Source organism: Aotus nancymaae, unplaced genomic scaffold (genome assembly GCF_030222135.1).
Source record: "Aotus nancymaae isolate 86718 unplaced genomic scaffold, 86718_ANA_hifiasm-v0.15.2.pri h1tg000122l, whole genome shotgun sequence".
NCBI lineage: Eukaryota > Metazoa > Chordata > Mammalia > Primates > Aotidae > Aotus > Aotus nancymaae.
The window spans coordinates 2247053-2270923 of NW_026988537.1; the positions used below are offsets into that span (position 1 = coordinate 2247053).

General features: G+C 48.4%; 1 protein-coding gene and 1 long non-coding RNA gene across 4 annotated transcripts in view; one reads left to right on the plus strand and one right to left on the minus strand.

Moving 5' to 3' along the window:
* Window positions 1-3374: 3374 nt before the first annotated feature.
* On the minus strand, window positions 3375-8572 carry LOC135272663 (uncharacterized). Its single transcript, XR_010340660.1, has 3 exons — window positions 7992-8572; window positions 4096-4180; window positions 3375-3549 (listed from the first exon to the last, which is right to left on the minus strand). It is a non-coding gene; the product is annotated as an uncharacterized LOC135272663 (long non-coding RNA).
* Window positions 8573-14762: 6190 nt separating this feature from the next.
* LOC135272661 (neuroblastoma breakpoint family member 4-like) overlaps window positions 14763-23871 on the plus strand; it is a 387040-nt gene continuing 377931 nt past the window's right edge. For all 3 annotated transcript variants that reach the window (XR_010340659.1, XM_064371134.1, XM_064371135.1), the window contains exons 1-6: window positions 14763-17677; window positions 19092-19188; window positions 20418-20617; window positions 21658-21730; window positions 22653-22789; window positions 23709-23781. Coding sequence is in view for 2 of the 3 variants with exons in the window: in XM_064371134.1 (XP_064227204.1) it covers window positions 17503-17677; window positions 19092-19188; window positions 20418-20617; window positions 21658-21730; window positions 22653-22789; window positions 23709-23781 (755 nt within the window). In the remaining variant the exon portion in view is untranslated. The remainder of the gene's footprint in view (window positions 17678-19091; window positions 19189-20417; window positions 20618-21657; window positions 21731-22652; window positions 22790-23708; window positions 23782-23871) is intronic.

The following is a 23871-nucleotide window of genomic DNA, read 5'->3' on the forward strand; positions in this document are numbered from 1 at the left end:
ATATAATGTTCCTCTCTGTCTTTTTTAACTGCTGTTGCTTTAAAGTTTGTTTTTTTCTGCTGTAAGAATAGCTACTCCTGCTTGCTTTTGGTGTCCATTTGCATGAAATGCCTTTTTCCACCCCTTTACTTTAAGTTTATGTGAGTCATTATGTGTTAGGTGAGTCTTTGAAGGCAGCAGATAGTTGGTTGGTGAATTCTTACCCATTCTGCAGTTCTGTAACTTTTAAGTAGAGCATCCTGGCCATTCACATTCAATGTTCATACTGACATGTCAGGTATCATTCCATTCATTGAGCTATTTGTTGCCTGTGTACCTTGGTTTTTTGTTTTGTTTTTTTTTCTTTTTAAATTGTATTTTTCTTTTATAGGTCCCATTAGCTGTATGCTTTAAAGAGGTTCTCTTTCGATGTGTTTCCAGGATTTGTTTCAAGATTTAGAGTTCCTTTTAGCATTTCTCATAGTGGTGGCTTGGTAGTGCTGAATTCTCTAAGCATTTGTTTGTCTGAAAAAGACTGTGTCTTTCCTTCATATGTGATGCTTAGTTTCACTGGATACAAACTTTATAGCTGATAATTGTTCTGTTGGAAAAGGCTGAAGATAGGACCCCAATCTCTTCTATATTGTAGGGTTTCTGCTGAAAAATCTACTGTTAATCTGATGGGTTTTCTTTTATAGGTGACCTGGTGCTTTAATCTCACACTTCTTAAGGTTCTTTTCTTCATCTTAACTTTAGATATCCTGATGACAATATGCCTAGACAATTATCTTTTTGCGATGAATTTCTCAGGTTTTGTTTATTTGTTTGTTTGTTTCTTGTATTTGGATGTCTAGGCAAGGCCAGGGAAGTTTTCCTTGATTATTCCCCCAAATACGTTTTCCAAACTTTTAGATTTATCTTCTTCCTCAGGAATGCTGATTATTCTTAGGTTTGATCATTTAACATAATCCCAGATTTCTTAGAGGCTTTGTTCATATTTTCTTATTCTTGATTCTTATAGTTCCTCAGGCTGTACAGGAAGCATAGAAGCTTCTGCTCAGCTTCTGGGGAGGTCTCAGGAAACTTAAATCATGATGGAAGGCAAAGGGAAAGCAGGAATATCTTCACACCACCAGAACAGGAGGAAGAGAGGGTAGGTGGGAGGTGCTATGAACTTTTAACCAACCAGATCACATAAGAACTCTATCACAAGAATAGCATCAAAGGGATGGGGCTAACCCATTCATGAAGGATCGGCTCCCATAATCCAATCACCTCCCACCAGTCCCTACTCCAACATTGGGGATTACAATTCAACGTGAGATTTGGGCAGGGACACATCCAAACCATATCACTATTCTCACAGGAGTTAAAAAGTATCTAGCTGACTAGCAACACTACCTGGAGGTAACATTAAATGACCTCCAGCTGTATTATGAGCCTTAGGCTGTATTTCTCTATTTACAGGTGAGCCCTAATAGGAATTGTACTAGTTAACTCATCACTAGACATTGTTATTTGCAGCACATATTACTTTGTAGCACATTTCTACTATGTTCTATCAACAGAAGCAGTTTTCACTATTATAGGAACATTTGTTCACTGATTCTCACAATTTTTAGATTACACACTCAACCTGAGCCAAAATTCATTGTAAAATTATATTTGTGGGTATTATCCTTCATGCTCTTCCTGATGCCCACATTCCAATTTAGGTAGGCATTACCTTGTGCTTGGATCTTGCCACCCCTTCTGCCTGGCCTCAGAAGCTTTTTCTGACCTGTCTCGACCATGCTTACTGCCAAATTTAAATGCCATGAATATTGCAAATGTTTAGTAGTAGCACTATCATCAAATGTTCCTCAAAACAGCTTCTGGTCTAGTGAGTCACTTTTAGGGAGTCTCACTACCTGTGGGGTGAAGTCCAAATTCTTTGTAGCCCAGCACTCATGGCCCCTGCCACATTTCTTCCTCACCTCCTTTTACTCCTGACTCACGCCCTACATTTAAGGCAATTGGACCTTGTACCTTTGCCCCTTCTATGCCACATTTTCCAGCCTCAATGACTTTGCTCTCCTATCTCAACATCAAAAGCAGCCCAGACTACAAGACCTGTGTCACACGCTGTCTTCTTCATGAAGCCACCCTTGCCTCTGTTCTGCCCTGCCCCTCTGGTGACCTGATTATTTTCTGCCCTGGCTTATAATTGGTTGGCAGTCTGGTTTAGCTGTTTGTCTCGACTCTCACTCTTCCTATGCTCTATGTTTTTTCCCACTTCAGAATCCCTTCTGGGATTGCCCGTGACCTCAGATAAATTGCCATTATTTTTGTATTTTGCTTATCTAGTCAATTAGTAATCTGCTCCTGGAGTTGATGTGCTATTTCTTAGACTTACATTTTTAGTATCTCCCATGATTTGAGTGTTGTGTTTCAGTGCCACAGATTACTTGGTGAAAATGTGTAGATTGAATTAAATTGTGAGTAATCACAGGATTCCCTGGTTTAGGCAGCTGTACATTTACCTTCTTCATATCTTACTTTTCTTGCTTGCAAGATTATGCCAATTTTATTCTGTAAAAGAATGGCATGGAACTAAATTGGACAGATGCTCTATCTTTTTTCAATGTTGTATATTTTTATAATTGCTTGAAATAAATTTGCTTCCTAGCTTAAATGCAATAGAGAAAACCAGTTTCTCAGGTGTGGCTGCAATCCCCAGCTAACTTATGGTAAAAGCTTATAGGGTTTGGATTCTACTTAGATAGATTGGAGACAAAGAAAACAAAAAACACACAATTTTAATACATTCTACTTAGTAAAGCCCTCAGAGCAGAAGCCTAAAACAAGCTCAGTACACAACAGGGGAATCAGGCTGAGGCTCTTCCTTTGGAAGTTAAAGCTGTGACACAGACCAGCCCTGTGCTGCAGGCACCATCAGACCCCTACACCCACCTCCGTGCTGGACGTCTCCACCCAGAGCTCCCACTAGCACCTTGAACTCTTGACAGCTAAGATGGGCTCCTTATTTTCCCTCCTAAATTGTTTTTTTAAAATCTTGGTTGGTGATACCATCTTCTGGCAGTTTCTGGGAGCCATGGGAGCCAGGGAAGACCCCCTATTCTTCTTGATCCCTCCTGCTCCCCATGCTGATTTTCCTTCTGAAAACTACTGTTTTCAACCATTGCAGAAGCCTCTTCATGCCATGGATTTCTAGAGTGCCACCTTGGTGATCTCTCTAAACTACAAATGAGTATCTTTTGCCTCTGTTTGAAACCTGTTTCTGTTTTCCATGAACAAGATGCTCACTTCCCCTGTCTGCCTGGTGACAAGCTCATCCTTGGAAACCCTACACAGATACCTTTTCTTCTGGGCTGTTTGATTCTCCCAGTGACTCAGTCTCTCCCTCCTCCCTTGGGTTGCATGGCTACCCTGAAGGTCCAGACAGCTGTCTCTTACCGTGTTTGCTCTATTAAGGGCTTCCCATCTGTCTCTGTACTGGGTGGTGAGTGCTGGGATAGTGGTGGCGGTGGGTTGGTGTTTGCTAACTGTGTGCAGCACGCTGCCAAGCACCTAATAGAAGAAGCAAAGTTAAAACCTGTTGACTCGAATATGCAAACAAATCATCGCATCCTAGTATTCCGGAGGAAGAAGGGATATGCTGTCTTCTCTTTTAAGTAGGCATCTTATAGCCCCCAGACAGCTACAGATTGAGTATTCCTAATCTGAAAATCTGAAATCCAAAATGCTTCAAAATCTGAAATTTTTTGAGTGCCAACATGACTCTCAAAGGAAATGCTCATCGGAGCACTTAGAATTCTGCGTTTTTGGATCAGGTATGCGCAACTGATAAGTGTAATGCACACATTCCAAAATCTTAAAAAATCTAAAATCTGAAACACTTCTGGTCCCAAGCATTTCGAAGAAGGGATACTCAACCTGTAATAGCCACTGCATGACTTTGTCTTGCCCTGTTTCTCTGTGTATTCAACAGGGTGACCCTGTTCCTTTCATGTACCATCTGCTTTCCAACATCCACCCTTTCCACATCAGTAAGTGTATTTTTCATATCATCTGCATGATATAGTGGAAGAGTCATTGAATTTGGAGTATACAGACCTAGGAACTTATCCTGGCTCTGTTAGCAATTCATTGTATGACCTTGGAGAAGTCATCTATTTTTTCTCAGCTTCAGGTTTGCCATCTGTAAAAGGGAAGGGTGGTTATTAGACTAAAATTAGTAGTTTTAGAATGCTCTGGGGTTAGGAAGGCAACAAAATTGGGGCCTGGTCCCTGCCCTCAACCAGAGCCTTCTTTCATGGTGTGTTTTATTTACGTATCTTGGTAATATTTAGTTTGAACAAAGCTTTCAACGGTGTTTAAAAATCCCTGGCTTTGATGAATTATAAAACCCATTTCCTCCTATTATCTCAGGAACCACAGTTTCTCATTCATTAATAAGGAACAGGTTTTGCTGGTCTTCTGCAAAGGATTATTGCTTGCTGGGAACATTTCTCCACCTTCAGTTTTCTTAAAATCAAAATTTAATCGTAGGTCCCATTGTTTCTCTGAACTGACCTGGCATGTAAAACCTGGCTTGCTTGTTTGTTTTTAGAGACAGGGTCTTGCTCTATTACCCAATTTGGAGTGCTGTGGTGTGATTCTAGCTCACCACAGCTTTGAACTCCTGGGCTGAAGAGGTCCACGCACTTCAGCCTCCCCAAGCACTGGCATTGCAGGCATGAGCCACCATGCTTGGCGTTGTTTCTATTTTTATTGTCTTTTCAACCTTTGCTCTCAGTGTATGCTGAGATTCGATAGCTGATCATAAAGCACAGCTCTGTGGGGATGTCACCTTAGAGATAAGCTGCTACGCTAAGAGGCTGGAGGCAGGCCCAGGCTTGCCTTTCGTGAGGTGAGTGGGAAGAGAAGTGCTGGGCATTGGCAGGATTTTTTAAACATACACCATTTGAAAAGCATTTGTTAAAAAAAAACAACAAAAAAAACTAGTACGCAAACTAAAATGCAGTGCATTTGAGTATAAAAGGAAAAAGAATTTATTGGGTGCCTCCCACAAGCAATGTGCTGTGGTGAGGAGTGCAAAACAAAGACTACACTATGTTTTCTCTTCCAGCGTCTACAGACCAAACATCTTCTAAGAAGCCATTAAATTAACCTAATTTCTACTGAAAACAAAAAGAGAGCTTGTGAGCCATTTTGACCTTGCTGATAGAACCTTCAAAGATGAATTTAGTTCAGACTTTCTCTCTGTGACCTGTATCTGCATTCTTTGCAGTTTGTATAGTAATAGTTCAAGGATAGAAGGCACATTACGAATTTTATAATAACTGTTATTAGTGACTGAATTGCTTTTTATTTTTTTTAAATGAAGCAAACTCATCAAAGAAAGCATGGACTCTTGCCTTTATGGTTTTGCAAGTGCTATTCCTTTAATCTAGAACATTTTTCTTCCTGTCCTTGCATTCCCTTCCGATGGTTAACTGATTTCTAAAGTCCCTGTTTAGAGTATGAGTCCTTTGGGAAGTCCTCCCAAGTCTGAGTTAGGTACCCTTCTTGTGTTCTCCTAAAATATCTTGTACTTACCCTTACACATAGAGCTTACTGAGTGCTAACCATGGATGTACTTTACCTATGTGGATTTACTTAATCCTCTCATCACGATAAGGTAGGCCCTGTCATCATCACCATTAGACAGAGTGGAAACTAAGATGCACAGAAGTTAAGTGACTTGCCTAGGGTGACTTAACGAGCCAGTGCTAGAGCAGGGCAGTCTAGCTCCAGAGTGCATACGCTTAAGTATTCGTGTACTCTTGTGCCTCCTGGCGTTGCCAGTATCAGAACAATCTTGCTGGCAGTGTTTCCCAGGCCTATCACTTTGCTTGGCACTTAGAAGGCATTCGTGTATACTTGTTGGAAGAGTAGATGAAGCATGACTCTCACCTCCAGGAATTTTCTGTGTGGTGGCTTGATCACAGAAAGTTATGATATGAGGTCAGAGGCAGAGATTTCAGGAGGCCTGAGGACATGGGAGGAGGGAGAGACTCATGCTGTCTGGGAGTTGAGGGCTGACTCCAGCGTGCCTAACTTTCCCCCACTGGGAGCCGGCGTCTCAGCTGGACAGTGACCAGCCTCTCTGGTTGTGTCAGGACAACCTGGAATGTCTCTTGAACTAGTCACCCACATAACCTCAATTTTAAGAGAAATATTAAATGTTTGATTTGTAGAAGCCTATTAAAAACAAAAACAATTTTGTTTTCAGTGCCAAAGAGTGAAGAAGTTAAACTTGCCATCTGAACAATGGAATTCTCAAAGCACAGATAAAGAGCAACTTCTTTTTTAAAAGGATTTTGAGTCTAAAGAGCTTGTCTAGAGGAAGCTATCATGAGCCACCCACTTTTGCAATGCCCCTGGTCTGGAAGGGAATAGAATGTCAGCAGAGGTTGGCTGAGAGAACCGCAGGGAGGACACCCTGCCTCCTTGAGGATGGCAGCCTGAGTGCTGGGCATGAGGCATTGATGAGAGCTGCTACAATTCACAGGTGTCTTTAACAGCACTCATTCATACATGTTCAGATAGGCTTTACTTTAGAAAATAGATACATGACAGCAGGGATGTCAGAACATTTTGCTGTAACCAAGTCTGTGCTTGGTCTTTGCCTGTTTCCTGAACATGCCAGACTCCTTAACTGCACATGGGTTTCTTGCCTCTTCCCCTTCCCCTGGGTCCCCCCAAATCCTTCTCCCTCTCCCATTGAGCCTTCTCAGTAACTCCACTGCTCACTAATCTCCCAATTTTTGGAAATGCTACAGTGTAATAAAATGGCAAAGTCGGTATTATCTGACATCAGGTTGTGGAGTTTAAGATCCGCTTCTCCCAATTTCTTGGGCATGCCACTTAACCTCTCTGAGCTATCCATTTCCCATAGGTAAAGGGGACATGAATAACAGTTCCCGCTGCATGAGGTTGTGGTAAGGATTAACTGAAGAAATGCAGGTAAAGTGGTAGGCACAGTGCCAGGCATACACCAAGCCCTATGGGCCAATCCCACAGAACAGGGCCCCACCTCCCTTTGCTCTGGGTCCTGATGGTGTCCCAGAAGTGGCTTTGGAGTTGGAGGTGGCCTTGCCACCCACCACATGCAGCAGACACAGTGATGTTGAACCAGGGCTGAAGTTACTAATCTAGTGTTTATATGTCTGGGTAATGGGAATCCACTCTGGGTTACAGAAAAGAATGTGTTTAATCACTGGCTTATTTGTTAACCAAGTCAGGGAAAGTTTGGCTAAGGACCCTAACTTTGGGGTGGTAGTCTTAACTCACTCTGTTGTCCGCCTCATCTGAATCCTTTAGTTTTGTAAAATGCCAGAAACAGAACAGTAGGGTTTATTGGCCCAAAGCTGGTAGGGGGACCCAGACCTGCCTCTCCATCAGGTGCTGTCTATTATCATGTGTCCTGAAGGTGCTCCCAGCTTCCTGGTACCCACTCCTCCCACTGCAGGCCGCAGGCTTTTTGTTTTTTTTTTAACAAGATTAAAAAGTAACCCTCTCACTATGAATAAGCAAAAACACTGAGGCAGAGTTATTGCAGGCTCAAAGTGAGTAACTCGAATTTCTGCTGCCAGATTTCTGAGCTTACTCCCAGGGCAGAAAGAAACAACAGATTTGAGCTGTGGGGATTCTTGGGCTTTGTGTCTGCCACTACGGTCAGAGACAGGCCAGTCTTTGCTTGTGGATTTTTATTTGTACACTTCTGAGCTCTCAGTTGTTTAATCCAAAGTAGCTGGAACTACAAGGTAGTGGGTGGGGTGACACGAAAAGGCATGATTTCTGTGCTGTGGGGCTAGGATTTCATCTTGATATAAACCCAATTACCATGGTTCATGGGGAAATTAAGAAAAAACAAAACAAAACAAAAACAACAAACACAAGCCCTATTGCTCTGGGCCCAGCGTTTCCCGGCCATCAACAGTTGCTAACGTTCGCTAAGCTCTTACCGTGCGCCAGGCAGGCACCGTGCCGTACGACAGGTGTTGCTTTACTTCATCCTCATAGCCACTCTTCGAGGCGGGTGTTAGTCATATCTCCACTCTGTAGAGTCAAAACTGAGATGCAGAGAGGTCGGTAACTGGCCCAACATCAAATAATTAGAAAGTGGCAGAGTTGGGACTTGAACTCGGGTCTGACTGATGCCAAAGCCTATGCATTTAGTAGGATAGAGGAAAAATATCAACAAACTCTCTCCTTTCCCACTACCTCAATTAGCTCAGTGGGAATAGATTGCTCCCATCTTCCTTATAACATAGTTGGCAGCCTCTCAACTCCAGCATCCTAGGAAAGGGACATGGTTTTGCCTCCAGAGTTCGAGTGTTGAGGAAGAAGGCTGAGGCTGGTGACACAGCACAACACCACAGGGCTGGTTATTGCCTGGTCTTGGCAGGAATAAGGTCCAGACAAGATCTGTACCATGGGAAATGAGGCGTGGGAGGCAGGTCTCCTTCCTGTCAAAGGAAAGGTAGCTGCCCAATATAGATTTGCTTGTTTGTAAAAAGCACCAGCCACAAGGGCCTTCAGGAGACTTTTGCCCTGTGACCCAGAATGTGAATGTATGATGCGAGGAGAGTTTGTTTTAGGTGGGAGGATTTGGTTGGGCTGAGGTCCAGTTGGGTGTAGCCCAGCCTATGTGCTTTTCAGATTAGCCAGCTTCTCTCTTACCTTCCTCCTCCCAGGATCGTAGCCAGCACCAAACCCAGACCTTCCCAGGCTCTGGGGACCTGAGAGGCAGCACAATTTGCCCAAAGTCGCAGTGGTTTGGGGTGGAGTCTGGGCTAGAACGTGCATTTCTGGTGCACCGTCCTCTCCCCTGCCAGGCCTTGGGGCTCCTGTTTGCTCCTGGTGAATTGACACACTGAGAACTCTGGGTGAGGGGTCTGTGGCCTCAGTGACCTCCGTCGGCATTTAATTCTCTTTGTGTGTTGAGGTTTCTCTTCCAGGAAGAGATATTTGGGTGACTGTGGCTACTTGTTGGAGTTTGGCCACCATCTGTCCCCTAGGAACTGTGTGGAGCTTACAGGTGAGCAGGTGAGAGCCCAGCCCAGAATGCTCTGTGCCTGACATGAGAGTGCCTGAAAGGTTAGGCCAGACCAGCAGCTTTCTCGTTCAGCAAATGTTTATTGAGCCTTTTGCCGAGAACCAGAGGCAACTGTGGCAAATGCTAGTGCCCATGCTGGCAAAAATGCGCACAGTCGTCTGGTAGGGGCTACAGACACATAATGAGCCAACCATTCCACAGAGTGATAATGTTTCCGCAGATGGTCCCGGGTGGTGCAGGAGCAGAGCTGATGGTGTCTAACCCAGGGGTGCTCAGGGAGGACTCTTGCACCAGGCACACACTATTCCCCATACTCAGCTCTCTAATCTGGATCCCCTCACACCACACCAGCCCCTTGGCTCACATTCTTCTGTTCCCAGTTGCATTATTACCCTCTACAAAGACTCACAAGGGGTGAAACATGAGGCTAGAGAGGAAAGCAGGGCCAGGTTGCATAGGTCTCAGTGGAGACATTGGACATTTTCATGGGAGCTGGAGGGTGTGAGACTTCAGTTCCATCTCTCCTGTAACCTAAGCCTTTATGAGAGAGAAACCCTTTTTATTCCATGGTGTCTGCCCACAAAAGAAGGTGTTTTTCTAAGAGCTCTGGAGGCAGAACAAGTTCAGGGCTCTATGCCAGAGGTAATAGGCAACCCTGGCACTCCCTGCTGGCCACCAAGCTAGCTTTTGACCTTGGTCATGATTCTGTTCTGGGAACTGGACCCAGGGGAGCTCCTGTGCCTCCCGTGGCCTGTGCTTTATTCCCTGTCACAGGTATTGGCATGCACTAGATGAGGTCATTGTGGACTCATGTTGTCACCAGCAATGCTGCAGAGAAGGGCTCAGTCCTTGAAAGTCAATGCCGTATCCCGTGTATTTTTTTTCTAAGTGGGACTATCTTAGTGTAAGTTATTATTACTAAAGTTTTAGATACATATATATTCCTTATAAAAAAGAAACATTCCAGAAGTATATACGACAGAACGTGGAATTTCCTGCCTCCCCTTATAATCTCATCCTTCTCAACCATTATCCTTCCAAACTTTAAAAGAAATGCAGGTATATGTATGTCCAGACATTTCCTGTGGCAGAATCCTTTCCCCAAACAAAAACAGGCCCTCAGGACCCTCTCAATGGCCCCCAGTTCTTTCCAGAAGTCCCCCAAAGGGTGCCTTACATGTGTCCACCAGCCTGTCTGGTGCTTGTAGCCCATATGGCAACTTCTGTGTTTCTCTTCTCCCACGTTTGCTCCCATCCTTGTGAGTCTGCTGCTCACAGAAGCTTGGAGAAGTTCATGGGAGCCAGACACGAAAGTCCATGTCATGGGTGCTGTCTCGAGGTGCCTCCTTGTCTCCAGTCCTTGGTTAGCATAGATGGGATGCTGGTGTCCAGGCAGAGGTGGCAGAGGTGGGAGAGGGCCATCTGCTTAATGTATGCCGGTGCCATTTGTCATCCAGGTCCCCAGTCTGCTCTGCTCAGAACCTGCATCTCATGAGTTCTCGACTGAGTAATCCCCATCAGCTTCTGCTGCTAATGCCTCTTGTAGGTGGCCTCAAAATCAGTGTGGGGATTGAGTGGAAGGGAAGAGGCTTTTCTCTCTCTCATTGTTCTTTTCCTCTTTCTTTGCCTCTGCCCACTCTTTCAAATCAAACTCTCTTCTCTCCTGTCCTTTGTCTTCAAAGAGTTTAATCTGTAGAAGCCTTTTATGTATTATGATTATTGACCTTTTGTTTATCTATATTGAAGACACTTGTATCAGTTTGTCTTTGACATTGTTTGTGGTAATTTTTGTTCCTAAACATTTTCAAAATTTCAGTCCAATTGGCCTAAATTTCCCTTTATAACCTCCGTGTTTTGTATTCTGCTTAGAAAGGCCTCTCCTATCCCAGATTACAATAATATTATCTTCTAGTAATATAGGAGCTTCACATTTACATTAATCTCTTTTAGCCATCTGGAATTTGTTCTTGTGAATGTTGTGTGGTAAGTGGAATTTCTTTAAAATTCCCTATAGGGTTAGATATAGAAGCTCAAAGCCACAAATGGACTGAGCTGGCTTTCAGCTGTGGATACCCCGCCAGCAGGTGGGGGAGGGAGGGCTCATTTGCTGAAAACACAGATGACTGCACTCTTGGTCAGCTCTGCTTCCTGCTGAAAATAACTCTTGAACCTTGTGTTGTCAGGGTCGGTCTTTCCCTTGCAATTTAGTTCAGGCTTCAGAAGTTCGTAGGGATGTATTCAGGGCTGCATTATTACTGCATGCAAGGAGAGGCTGAAGAATGCCTGTGAATCATGATGATAGAATTTCAAAGAGGGCCAGGACTGTCCTGTTCACAGGCCCTGCGCTGCCCTGGTGGGGTGGGCAAGGAACCCTGGAGCTCTGAGCTGCTCTAAGCTCCATGGCATCAGGTGGCATCCTCCACACCTCGTGGCTACCTTCCTTAGTGATGGTACCTCAGTGCCTGGCATCAAAAACAGGTATTTGATGCTTGTGTGGGCATCAAAAATACTTATTTGTCGAGTTGCTAGGAAACCATTAGGAAGGATGTGGGGTGTCCAGAAAGATGATGATCAGAATGAGAACTTTAATGGCAGTCTGTAGGGGAGGTTACATCCATCCATTCATTCAGCAAAGAGACGGCGGGTCTCCCGGGCCCGCGTCTGGACGGCGGGTCTCCCGGGCCCGCGGGCCCGCGTCTGGGCGGCGGATCTCCCGGGCCCGCTTCTGGACGGCGGTCTCCCGGGCCTGCGGGCCCACGTCTGGACGGCGGATCTCCCGGGCCCGCTTCTGGACGGCGGGTCTCCCGGGCCTGCGGGCCCGCGTCTGGGCGGCGGATCTCCCGGGCCCGCTTCTGGACGGCGGGTCTACCGGGCCTGCGGGCCAGGATCTGGACGGCGGATCTCCCGGGCCCGTTTCTGGACGGCGGGTCTACCGGGCCTGCGGGCCCGCGTCTGGGCGGCGGATCTCCCGGGCCCGCTTCTGGACGGCGGGTCTACCGGGCCTGCGGGCCCGCGTCTGGACGGCGGATCTCCCGGGCCCGTTTCTGGACGGCGGGTCTACCGGGCCTGCGGGCCCGCGTCTGGGCGGCGGATCTCCCGGGCCCGCTTCTGGACGGCGGGTCTACCGGGCCTGCGGGCCCGCGTCTGGACGGCGGATCTCCCGGGCCCGTTTCTGGACGGCGGGTATACCGGGCCTGCGGGCCCGCGTCTGGGCGGCGGATCTCCCGGGCCCGCGTCTGGACGGCGGGTCTCCCGGGCCTGCGGGCACGCGTCTGGACGGTGGATCTTCCGGGCCCGCGTCTGGACGGCGGATCTCCCGGGCCTGCGGGCCCGCGTCTGGGCGGCGGATCTCCCGGGCCCGAGTCTGGACGGCGGGTCTCCCGGGCCCACGGGCCCGCGTCTGGGCGGCGGATCTCCCGGGCCCGCTTCTGGACGGCGGGTCTCCCGGGCCCGCGGGCACGCGTCTGGGCGGCGGATCTCCCGGGCCGGCTTCTGGACGGCGGATCTCCCGGGCCCGCTTCTGGACGGCGGATCTCCCGGGCCTGCGGGCCCGCGTCTGGGCGGCGGATCTCCCGGGCCCGCGGGCCCGCGTCTGGGCGGCGGATCTCCCGGGCCCGCTTCTGGACGGCGGATCTCCCGGGCCTGCGGGCCCGCGTCTGGGCGGCGGATCTCCCGGGCCCGCTTCTGGACGGCGGATCTCCCGGGCCCGCGGGCCCGCGTCTGGGCGGCGGGTCTCCCGGGCCCGCGGGCCCGCGTCTGGGCGGCGGATCTCCCGGGCCCGCGGGCCCGCGACTGGGCGGCGTGTCTCCCGGGCCCGCGGGCACGCGTCTGGGCGGCGGATCTCCCGGGCCCGCTTCTGGACGGCGGATCTCCCGGGCCTGCGGGCCCGCGTCTGGGCGGCGGATCTCCCGGGCCCGCGTCTGGACGGCGGGTCTCCCGGGCCTGCGGGCACGCGTCTGGACGGTGGATCTTCCGGGCCCGCGTCTGGACGGCGGATCTCCCGGGCCTGCGGGCCCGCGTCTGGGCGGCGGATCTCCCGGGCCCGAGTCTGGACGGCGGGTCTCCCGGGCCCACGGGCCCGCGTCTGGGCGGCGGATCTCCCGGGCCCGCTTCTGGACGGCGGGTCTCCCGGGCCCGCGGGCACGCGTCTGGGCGGCGGATCTCCCGGGCCCGCGGGCACGCGTCTGGGCGGCGGGTCTCCCGGGCCCGCGGGCCCGCGTCTGGGCGGCGGGTCTCCCGGGCCCGCGGGCACGCGTCTGGGCGGCGGATCTCCCGGGCCCGCTTCTGGACGGCGGATCTCCCGGGCCTGCGGGCCCGCGTCTGGGCGGCGGATCTCCCGGGCCCGCTTCTGGACGGCGGATCTCCCGGGCCCGCGGGCCCGCGTCTGGGCGGCGGGTCTCCCGGGCCCGCGGGCCCGCGTCTGGGCGGCGGATCTCCCGGGCCCGCGGGCCCGCGACTGGGCGGCGTGTCTCCCGGGCCCGCGGGCACGCGTCTGGGCGGCGGATCTCCCGGGCCCGCTTCTGGACGGCGGATCTCCCGGGCCTGCGGGCCCGCGTCTGGACGGCGGATCTCCCGGGCCCGCGGGCCCGCGTCTGGGCGGCGGATCTCCCGGGCCCGCTTCTGGGCGGCGGATCTCCCGGGCCCGGGGGCCCGCGTCTGGGCGGCGGATCTCCCGGGCCCGCTTCTGGGCGGCGGATCTCCCGGGCCCGCGGGCACGCGTCTGGGCGGCGGATCTCCCGGGCCCGCTTCTGGACGGCGGATCTCCCGGGCCTGCGGGCCCGCGTCTGGGCGGCGGATCTCCCGGGCCCGCGGGCCCGCGTCTGGGCGGCGGATCTCCCGGGCCCGCGTCTGGGCGGCGGATCTCCCGGGCCCGCGGGCCCGCGTCTGGGCGGCGGATCTCCCGGGCCCGCGTCTGGGCGGCGGGTCTCCCGGGCCCGCGGGCACGCGTCTGGGCGGCGGATCTCCCGGGCCCGCTTCTGGACGGCGGATCTCCCAGGCCTGCGGGCCCGCGTCTGGGCGGCGGATCTCCCGGGCCCGCTTCTGGACGGCGGATCTCCCGGGCCCGCGGGCCCGCGTCTGGGCGGCGGGTCTCCCGGGCCCGCGGGCCCGCGACTGGGCGGCGGATCTCCCGGGCCCGCGGGCCCGCGTCTGGGCGGCTGATCTCCCGGGCCTGGGGGCCCGCGTCTGGACGGCGGGTCTCCCGGGCCCGCTTCTGGACGGCGGGTCTCCCGGGCCTGCAGGCCCGCGTCTGGACGGCGGATCTCCCGGGCCTGCAGGCCCGCGTCTGGTGATGCCACATTGCCCCAAATTTTAATTTGTAAAAAAAAAAAAAAAAAATGCAGTATCTGTGAAGCACAATAAAAAAAATGAAGTAAGCCTATATCTGGGAAATCTACTATTTTGCCATGAACTTAAAACTGCTCTAAAATGCATATCTTTTAATAAAACCAAACAACCTTGTAACTGTGGCAGCTGTTATTCATATGTGGAACTTTTTCGTTTGTTTAATTTAGGTATGTTTCACCACAATTTTTAAAAATGAATAGGTTTCCTTTTCCTAGTTTACCTCTGTCCACCCATTGTTCAGATCGGAACTTTCCCTCTTAGCTTCTTTGGTGAGTGAAGAGGTACTCCCTAAAGAGATTTGTAAATACTAATGTAATAAGTATTTCCTTTATTCGTTTTCAGAGGGAATTCAAGTAATTGTCAAATTGTCATACTTGTCAAGTGAATGAATTAACTAGTTCAACAATGAATAATCAGTTTTCCTACCTTGATTGAGCCTGGGATGTTCTAAGCCCTTGGTTCTCAAAGTATGGTCTCCAGATCAGCCGCACTAGGATCACCTGGGAACTTATTATAACTATACATTCCTGGCCAGGTGCAATTGCTTACGCCTGTAATCCCAGCACTTTGGGAGGCCAAGGCAGGTGGATCGCCTGAGGTCAGGAGTTTGAGATCAGCCTGGCCAAAATGGTGAAATCTCCAAAATGGTGAAAAATACAAAAATTAGTCGGGCATGGTGGCATGCACCTGTAATCCCAGCTACTCAGGAGGCTGAGGCAGGAGAATTGTTTGGACCCAGGAGGCGGAGGTATATATTCCTGGACTCCACTTCAGACACATACTGAATCAGAAACTCTGGACTGGGGGCATTGGCTCATGCCTATAATCCAAGCACTTTGGGAGGCCAAGGTGGGTGGATAATTTGAGGTCAGGAGTTTGAGACCAGCCTGGCCCACATAGTGTGACCCCCATCTCTAATAAAAATACAAAATTAGCTGTGTGTGGTGGCACATGCCTGTAGTCTCAGCTACTCAGGAAACTGAGGCATGAGAATTGCTTGAACCTGGGAGACAGAGTTTGCAGGAAGTTATGTAATTGGTTGCCAAGTGGTAGTGCATTATAAATATGACAGTGATTCCCATAACCTTATAAATAACTTTCCAAAGTAATTAAGTGAATTTGTGACAGAGGATACTTATATACCACCATCCACCGGAACAAAAGTCGACTATTCCTTTCCTATTTTTCTTCTAACAACTAAGATCCTAGAAATATTAATGGGCAGGTCATCAATGGAAAGGCAAGAGGTAAAGTGTTTCACTCATTCATTTAACAATAATTTGTTAAGTGCCTACTGTATATTTTTCTATAATTTAACATGTATTTATTAGATGACTGTGTACCCTCAAGGAATATCTAATCGAATTGAAGAAATACAATGCATGAAGCAATGAGACATTAAATAATTAAATGCTAGATTGTGTAGTGAGTACTATAATTATAGGCATTCAAAAGAGAGAGTATTAGTCAGGGTTAGAATAGCCAAAAGAAGTCTTCATTTCCTCAACATTCATTTATGCTAAAGAAAATATAGCAGGTCCAAAATGGAATCACCCATGCTAAAGTTTCACGTTACCAAACCAAAACCTAAGAGGTAATAGCCAAATCCCATTAGGCCAAGAAGATTTCCTTATCCCTATGAGGAAATTAACCCTGAAATGGTCAATCGACTATTTGTTTCTTGTTTCTCTTTGCTTCTGCTTTTTTCTGCCTATAAAACTCACCCATTCTGTTTAGCTCATCAGAGCTCCTTTTCATTTTGTAGATTAGCTGCTGCTCAGTTCATGAGTCACTAATAACTCAATCAGAGCTTTGAAATTTAATTTGCTGAAACTTTATTTTTTGTTCGTTTGTTTTGAAACGGGATCTCACTTTGTCACCCAGGCTGGAGTGCAGTGGCACAAACACAGCTCACTGTGGCCTTCACTTCCTGGGCTCAAGTGATCCTCCTGCATCAGCACCCCCACTAGCTGGGACCGCAGGTGCAAGCTATCACACCCAGCTAATTTTTTTGTATTTTTTTGTAGAGATGGGTTTTCGCCATGTTGGCCCAGCTGGTCTCGAACTCCTGAGCTTAAGCAATCTGCACACCTTGGCCTCCCAATGTGTTAGGATTACAGGTGTGAACCACCCTGCCTGGCCAAAAAGTTTGTTCTCTGACAAGCATCTCCTACATGCCAGACACTGGGAAGATCACTATAAATAAGATCCTGTTCTTACCTTCAAGGGGGTGGGAAGACAATTACAAGCTAGAGTGGCAAATGTAACAGTCAGCACAACGTGCAACAAGAGCAGTGAATGGTACAAAGTTGAAAAATGGTCAGATAGATGGCGAAAAGAAGACTGAATCATAATAGTCAACATTATACTACTTTGCATGTGTTATCTCTTTTCATTTGCAGGACAGCCCTGTTCTTATCCCTATTTTTCAAATAGGCAGTAAGGATCAGAAATTATTTTGATTGCCTGGGCGTGGTGGCTCACATCTGTAATCCCAACACTTTGGGAGCCCAAGGCGGTGGATCAGTTGAGCCCAGGAATTCGAGAGCAGCCTGGGCAACATAGCGAGAACTTGTCTCTACAAAACATACAAAAATAAATTATCCAGGCATGGTGGTATGTGCGTATAGTCACAGATACTAGGGAGGCTGAGGTGGGAAGATCCCTTGTGCCTGGGGAGGTCAAGGCTGCAGTTTCAGCACAGCCTGGGCAGTTGGAATGCAGGGCTCCTGAGATTCCATGACAACCCAACCTTCTCATAATTCCATTATTGCAACAGCAAACAGTTACCTGGCACACTGGCTGAGACCTCCCTCACTCTTGTCAGAGGCAGAGCTACAGGCAGTGCCTTTGGCTCTGAGCTCAGGCAACGTTTTGGCTGTTTTTGCCGTTAAGGATTCTAAAGTGCTCTGAGGTGTTGATTAAGTTCTTCGCAACCGTAAGTCAATTCCAGCTGTTGTCATCCCTCAGTCCTGACTAAACCTAGTTGATTTCACTAGTTTTTGATCCATCATGTGCTTGGGTTTCTTCTCCCCAGTCCCTGTTTGAACCCTCCTGCCACAAACATCAGCATGGTGGTAACTGCCGCACATTTGTCCCATGACAGGGAAGAGATGACTATTCTAGAAATCAATGAGGAATTGCAAGTCCAGAGGGAAGAGAGCCAACAGCAGTTTGAAGACCTCAAGGAGAAATTTCTAATTCAAGCTACTGCCTACTCTCTGGCCAGGAAAATGAAGAAATACAGTAAGTTCTATAGAGTCACCATCACAGAAGTGATGAATCAGCACCTGTCGTCTCTGTGAGATACTGAAGAGTCTCTTCATCAAAATTAATTTCATCCTTCCCTTAGTTCTAGGAAAACAGAAATGGGTATTTTAGCTTCATTATGTTAAGGATGGAAAACAGAGGCACAACGTATTTAGCAACTTTTCCACGTTAGCAGTCCGATGTGAGGTGGGACTAGAGTTAAAATCCTACTTACTGACTTCTGACACAGGCACAGAACCACTTGCTTTTCTCAGCAAGATGCTCAATCATGTTTACCAGAATGCTCTCTGTACCCTAGAAGATCCTGCAGACAAATAACATCTAGTCTGTTGGTCTAAATGCCTGGAACTAATGAACTGCCATTCTGTTTAAGCTTCTTTGAGCCCAATAGGCAAATCTCTCTTGAGGGAACCCCAGGGGAAACATGGTGACAGTACGGAGTACCTGCTCTAAGGAGCTTAAAGAGGAGACTGCTCCTAATAGTAACGGTGGCATCCATAAGTGACAGCATGAAGAGCAGGGAGTACCCTGGGGAGAGGGAAGTCCTGCTTCCTGGGGCACAGGCTCTTTTTCTAAAGAGGAAGAAAGACGGCACGTAAGACATTGGGGATGTAGCAGTGCCGTGTGCAGAGCAGGGAGCCTGGGCCAGTCTCCTGGGCCCCATCCAAGTGGCCTATCTTCTCTGTGCCTCAGTTTCCTCATCTGTTCATTGGGTACTATAATAATGCCTACCTCTGTAAACTGCTGCAATGAATTACATGCCGTGATTTTTCTAAATCTCCTAGAACAATTCTTGGCACAGAGTAAACACTATTAGTTCTCCATCCTACTGTTTCTAACTTAATTCAAACGTTATTAATATTTGGTCATATTTCTATGATGACTTCAGGGTCTCATGCCTCGTATTTCATGCAATTATATTCAGATATGAGTTTTTAAATCTTTGACATATATGTGCTTGAAATTCCCAGTACCAGGGAATCCATGAGTCCCATTGTCCTAAGGGCCTTTCCTACTATACAGGATATCACTGCTTTATGCCCCAGTAGAGTGTTTGACAGGAGAGGCTGCAAGGCTTGCAAAAGTGTCCCAGGATTCAGAGCCAGACCTCGGGGGCTATGAATTCTGACTCTGCCTCATCCCAGGTGAATCATCCTGTCAAGTTACTCGATGTGTCAATGAGTTTCTTTTTCCCCATCTCTAAGTTGGAGAGTATCAGATGCCAGCAAGTTGGGAGGTTGATAATAAAAAATGAAAAAAATCCCTCACTACAATCTGGTACTGGGGATGCTTTTGTCCTTGGGATAGACACTGCCACCTGCCCTGCAGGCAGTGACCACACCAGTATGTCCAGCCTTCCACTGAGGCAGGCATGACTGTCTCTTCTCAGAGTGTGAAGAGGAAAAAGACATAGACTCCGTGCTGAGGGATGAATTGCAGTTCATCGAGAAGCTGGCGGAGAAGTTCGGGCAAGCTGAGGAGCTCAGGTGAGAGACGCTGTGGGGACAGGCAGGTGGGCAGGGGTGTGATCTCTGAAGTGCAGCAGTTGAGCTGGGAGAAGCAGGAGCTAAGCTGGGCCAGGACAAGGTCAGGCATTTACATGACAGGCACATTTCACACAAACACTCATACAACAGAAGAGTAATCTTAGCAAGTTATGGGTTGCAGTTGCTTCTTGAGCTTTGTTTTCTCTTCTTAAAACAGCTAATTGTTGAGTTGAAATTTGCGTATCCAAAATTCATCAAAAGAAAATGAACCACCCAGCAGCATTTAATACACTCAAAATGGTGTGTGATCACCACCCATTTACTCTTAGTCAGAGTCACCTCCTGACTGCAGCAACTCATTCATTCAATCAATATTGCCTTCTTGACCTGCCATTCCTTTCTCCTTTCATCTTTCCAATTCACGCCATCTGCACCTGACCACATTTCTGTGCACGGCTCTGTTTCCAGTCACTGCAAGATGCACTATGTGAATTTTCACATAGAAATGTCCATGGCCAAAGTGAGGAGCTGAAAGGACATCCCCTTGAAACTGACTTAGGAAGACACTGACTTTTGTTTACAGAAGAAATAAATGAATGGAACATCACAGAGGATCTTACAGGAGCTCTCTCTGATACAGAGGAAGCCTTTGTATATATAAATACAATATATATGTATACTATATATATACACACATATGTACATTTTCATGGACTGTCATTTCTGTCACCCAGGCTGGAGTGTAGTCACACAATCTCAGCTAACTGCAACCTCTGCTTCCAAGGTTCAAGCAGTTCTCCTGTCTCAGCCTCCCGAGTAGCTGGGACTACAGGCATGCACCATCATGCCTGGCCAATTTTTGTATTTTTAGTAGAGACAGGGTTTCACCATGTTGGTAAGGCTGGGTTTGAACTCCTGAACTCAGGTAATCTGCCTGCCTCACCTCCCAAAGTGCTAGGATTACAGGCATGAGCCACTGCACCCTGCCTATATATATCTATATATATATATATATATATAGATATATATAGATATAAAATATATAAAAATACATATATATAAAATACATATATACAATTTCTCTTGGCCACAGGCATTTTCCCAAACATGTTGTGACCTTCTGCTTGGAGGGCTCCTTGAGGACATGCTCACATAAACCTCCGTTGCAGCATTAGAACTGATCACTCATCCCTTTCCATTATTAAACGTTCTCTGCTATCTCACCATAGGCAATATAAAGCCCTGGTTCGCTGTCAGGCAAAAGAGCTGACCCAGTTACTGGAAGAGAGAGAGGCCTCCCGCTCACTGAATCAGCATTTAAAGGCCCTCCTCACTCCTGATGACCCAGCCAAGTCCCAGGGTCAGGACCTCCGAGAGCAGCTGGCCGAGGGGCACAGGCTTGCAGAGTGTTTCAACAAGCTCAGCCTAGGTAAGGTGGACACAGGCCCTGATGACACACAGCCCCAGGCTTATGAAAGTCCCCAGACCTCCACACCTCCACAATGGCAATTTTATGGGTAGTGTTTCTTTCCACTAAAAATCTGTAGCCATGACGTGACCAGGACTTCCCGGGCAAAAGCAGATATGGGAAACCCTTGGGGTTGGAGGTCACAGGATTGCAGATGTCTCCTCATTTCTTGCTGGAACATGGTCTTTGAGGCAAGAGGCAGCGTCTGTCCAGTTTTAAAGGACAGGAAGGAGGCTGTGACAGGAGGCAGCTTGTTAGAGTAAAAAGAGTCCTGGACTAAGAATGAAGGTTCCCAGGCTCTATCTTCAGCAATGTCTTTAGCAACTGTGAGGAAATGATTAATTTATCCTTCCTGAGTTCCTGTCTCTGAATCTGTAAAGGCAGACAAATTGTCTCTTGCATGCAAACGTGGGAGCACTTATGACTATATTTCACGATGAGATAAAGCCCCTTCCTCTGTAGTGTTGGAGAAGGCAATTGATGTCGGGGCATTTGGCGGTAGGAAGTGGTCTAGACTGGAGCACTCCCCATGGAGAGAGGGTCCCTGGGTAGCACAGTGGAAGTCACTTGGAGGGCCCATGAAGTTCCCAGTGTAGGGAGTATTGTGGGACAAGTTTGTTTGTCCTGTCCTAAGAGAAAGATACAGGCTTCAATGCAAGCTGTGACAGGACACAAAGCCTGTGCCTGGGTATCAGAAGTGTGGCAAGATTGGGGAGACAGCTGCTGAAGCTTAGAGAGAGGCTGGACAAGCCTCCAGTAATATGGGGAGCAAGAAGACTTTTCAGTATTTGGCCACATCTTGATGGCGACTCTCCAGGTCAGAAACACGTTCCCTCATGGATCAGGAGAACATGCCAGGGCATTTTTTAGGGCTAAACAGGAGAGTTTTCAGTACAATGCAGACCCATACATGGATGTTCATGCCTCAGTGCACATAGGGCTGACTGTGCTTCCAGTGGGTGAAGTGGGAAATATCTGAATAGACGCTTCTGTATTTGCAGAAAGTGATGAACATGACGATGAAGATATTACAGATGCGGAGGTCGAGAAAGTACAGGAATCACCTGACCACAGGTAACACTGAATACTCAGGAGCGGGTAATGGGTGGTAAAATATGGAAAAGGTCTCAGAAAGAACACAAGGTAGTTGAAGGTAGTCACAGACGGCAGGTTCAGGATACAGACAGCTGCACAGTGCACCGATTTCCTGCACTCACCAACAAGGAAACAGCCCTGTTAACATGCTTGTCCATTGTCTTCGTGGCACCTGTAAGCATGACCCTCTATGAGCTCACTAGCCCTAGGGACTTCCTGCACACACAGAGGAGACCTGTCCTCCCCTGTAGTGAAGCTAGGACGAGATGGAAAGCTGCTTTTCACATGCTTGTCCTTAGACTCTTGTTAGGGAAGATAAATGACAAGGAGACAACAAGCAGGAATTAGGAAGCACCTACCAAAGTTAAACACCAAGACAAGTGCCCAGGAAAACTTGACATTTCACATCACAATGTTAAAATTAAAAACAATCTACAAGGCACACCGTCTCCGGAGTCTACCAAGGCTCAGACACCTGTATTCCCTTGGCCACAGCATGTTAAATACAACCCAGCTTAGACACACGGTGTGGCCGCTGTCTTTGGTTCTGTGTGAGTGCTGTGAAGACTGTACCATACAGAAGCAGCGGAGCCTCTGCCTTCCTCAGCTCCTGTCTTTCCAGTGCAATGAACACCAGCTGCTCTCTTCCTCTCTGGTTCCCAAGGCAGCCATGCTCTGTTGCAGATAGAGGAGGATTGCCTGTTCTCTCTTAAATGGAACCTCCCCTTTGCTTTCTGGAACCACTACCTTATGCCCTCCGTCAAAACCAGCTGGGAATCCCTCTTGGTTTAATCTCTGTCATCTCTATCCTACCTGGCTCGTGAGGGAGGTGCAGAAGGCTGAGGAAAAGGAAGTCCCTCAGGACTCACTGGAGGAATGTGTTGTCCCCTTGTTCAAACAGCTCCAGCCCTTCTGACTCCAACCAGCCTCACGGGAGCACCGAAGTAACATTTGAGGGAGACGAAGTCGACTCTGCTATGATTGTAGAGGGTGACTGGTCTCAGAATGAAGACGAGGAAATGCCATACTTTCTCCCAGGTAGCCTCCATATTCTTTATGCCGCATACCTCTGTCTAGGCTAAGGAAGATCAATTCTGAGGACAGGCTGTATGCAAACCCATTGATTTGAATCAGAAACTAGGATGAAGCTGGGGGCAGTGGGTCACATCTGTAATTTCAGCACTTTGGGAGGCCCAGGCGGGTGGACTACTTGAGTTCGGGAGTTCAAGATGAGCTTGGGAAATGTGGTGAAATCCATCTTTAAAATGAATACAAAAAAATTACCCAGGCGAGGTGATCGACACCTGTAGTCCCCACTAATCGGGAGCCTGAGGTAGGAGAATCATCTGTGCACAGGAAGTTGAGGCTGCAGTGAGTCATGATTTCACCAGTACACGCCACCCTCAGTGACAGAGAGAGAACCTGTCTCAAAAAAAAAAAAGGAAAGAAGGAAGGAAGGAAGTGGTCTAGACTGGAGCACTCCCCATGGAGAGAGGGTCCCTGGGTAGCACAGTGGAAGTCACTTGGAGGGCCCATGAAGTTCCCAGTGTAGGGAGTATTGTGGGACAAGTTTGTTTGTCCTGTCCTAAGAGAAAGATACAGGCTTCAATGCAAGCTGTGACAGGACACAAAGCCTGTGCCTGGGTATCAGAAGTGTGGCAAGATTGGGGAGACAGCTGCTGAAGCTTAGAGAGAGGCTGGACAAGCCTCCAGTAATATGGGGAGCAAGAAGACTTTTCAGTATTTGGCCACATCTTGATGGCGACTCTCCAGGTCAGAAACACGTTCCCTCATGGATCAGGAGAACATGCCAGGGCATTTTTTAGGGCTAAACAGGAGAGTTTTCAGTACAATGCAGACCCATACATGGATGTTCATGCCTCAGTGCACATAGGGCTGACTGTGCTTCCAGTGGGTGAAGTGGGAAATATCTGAATAGACGCTTCTGTATTTGCAGAAAGTGATGAACATGACGATGAAGATATTACAGATGCGGAGGTCGAGAAAGTACAGGAATCACCTGACCACAGGTAACACTGAATACTCAGGAGCGGGTAATGGGTGGTAAAATATGGAAAAGGTCTCAGAAAGAACACAAGGTAGTTGAAGGTAGTCACAGA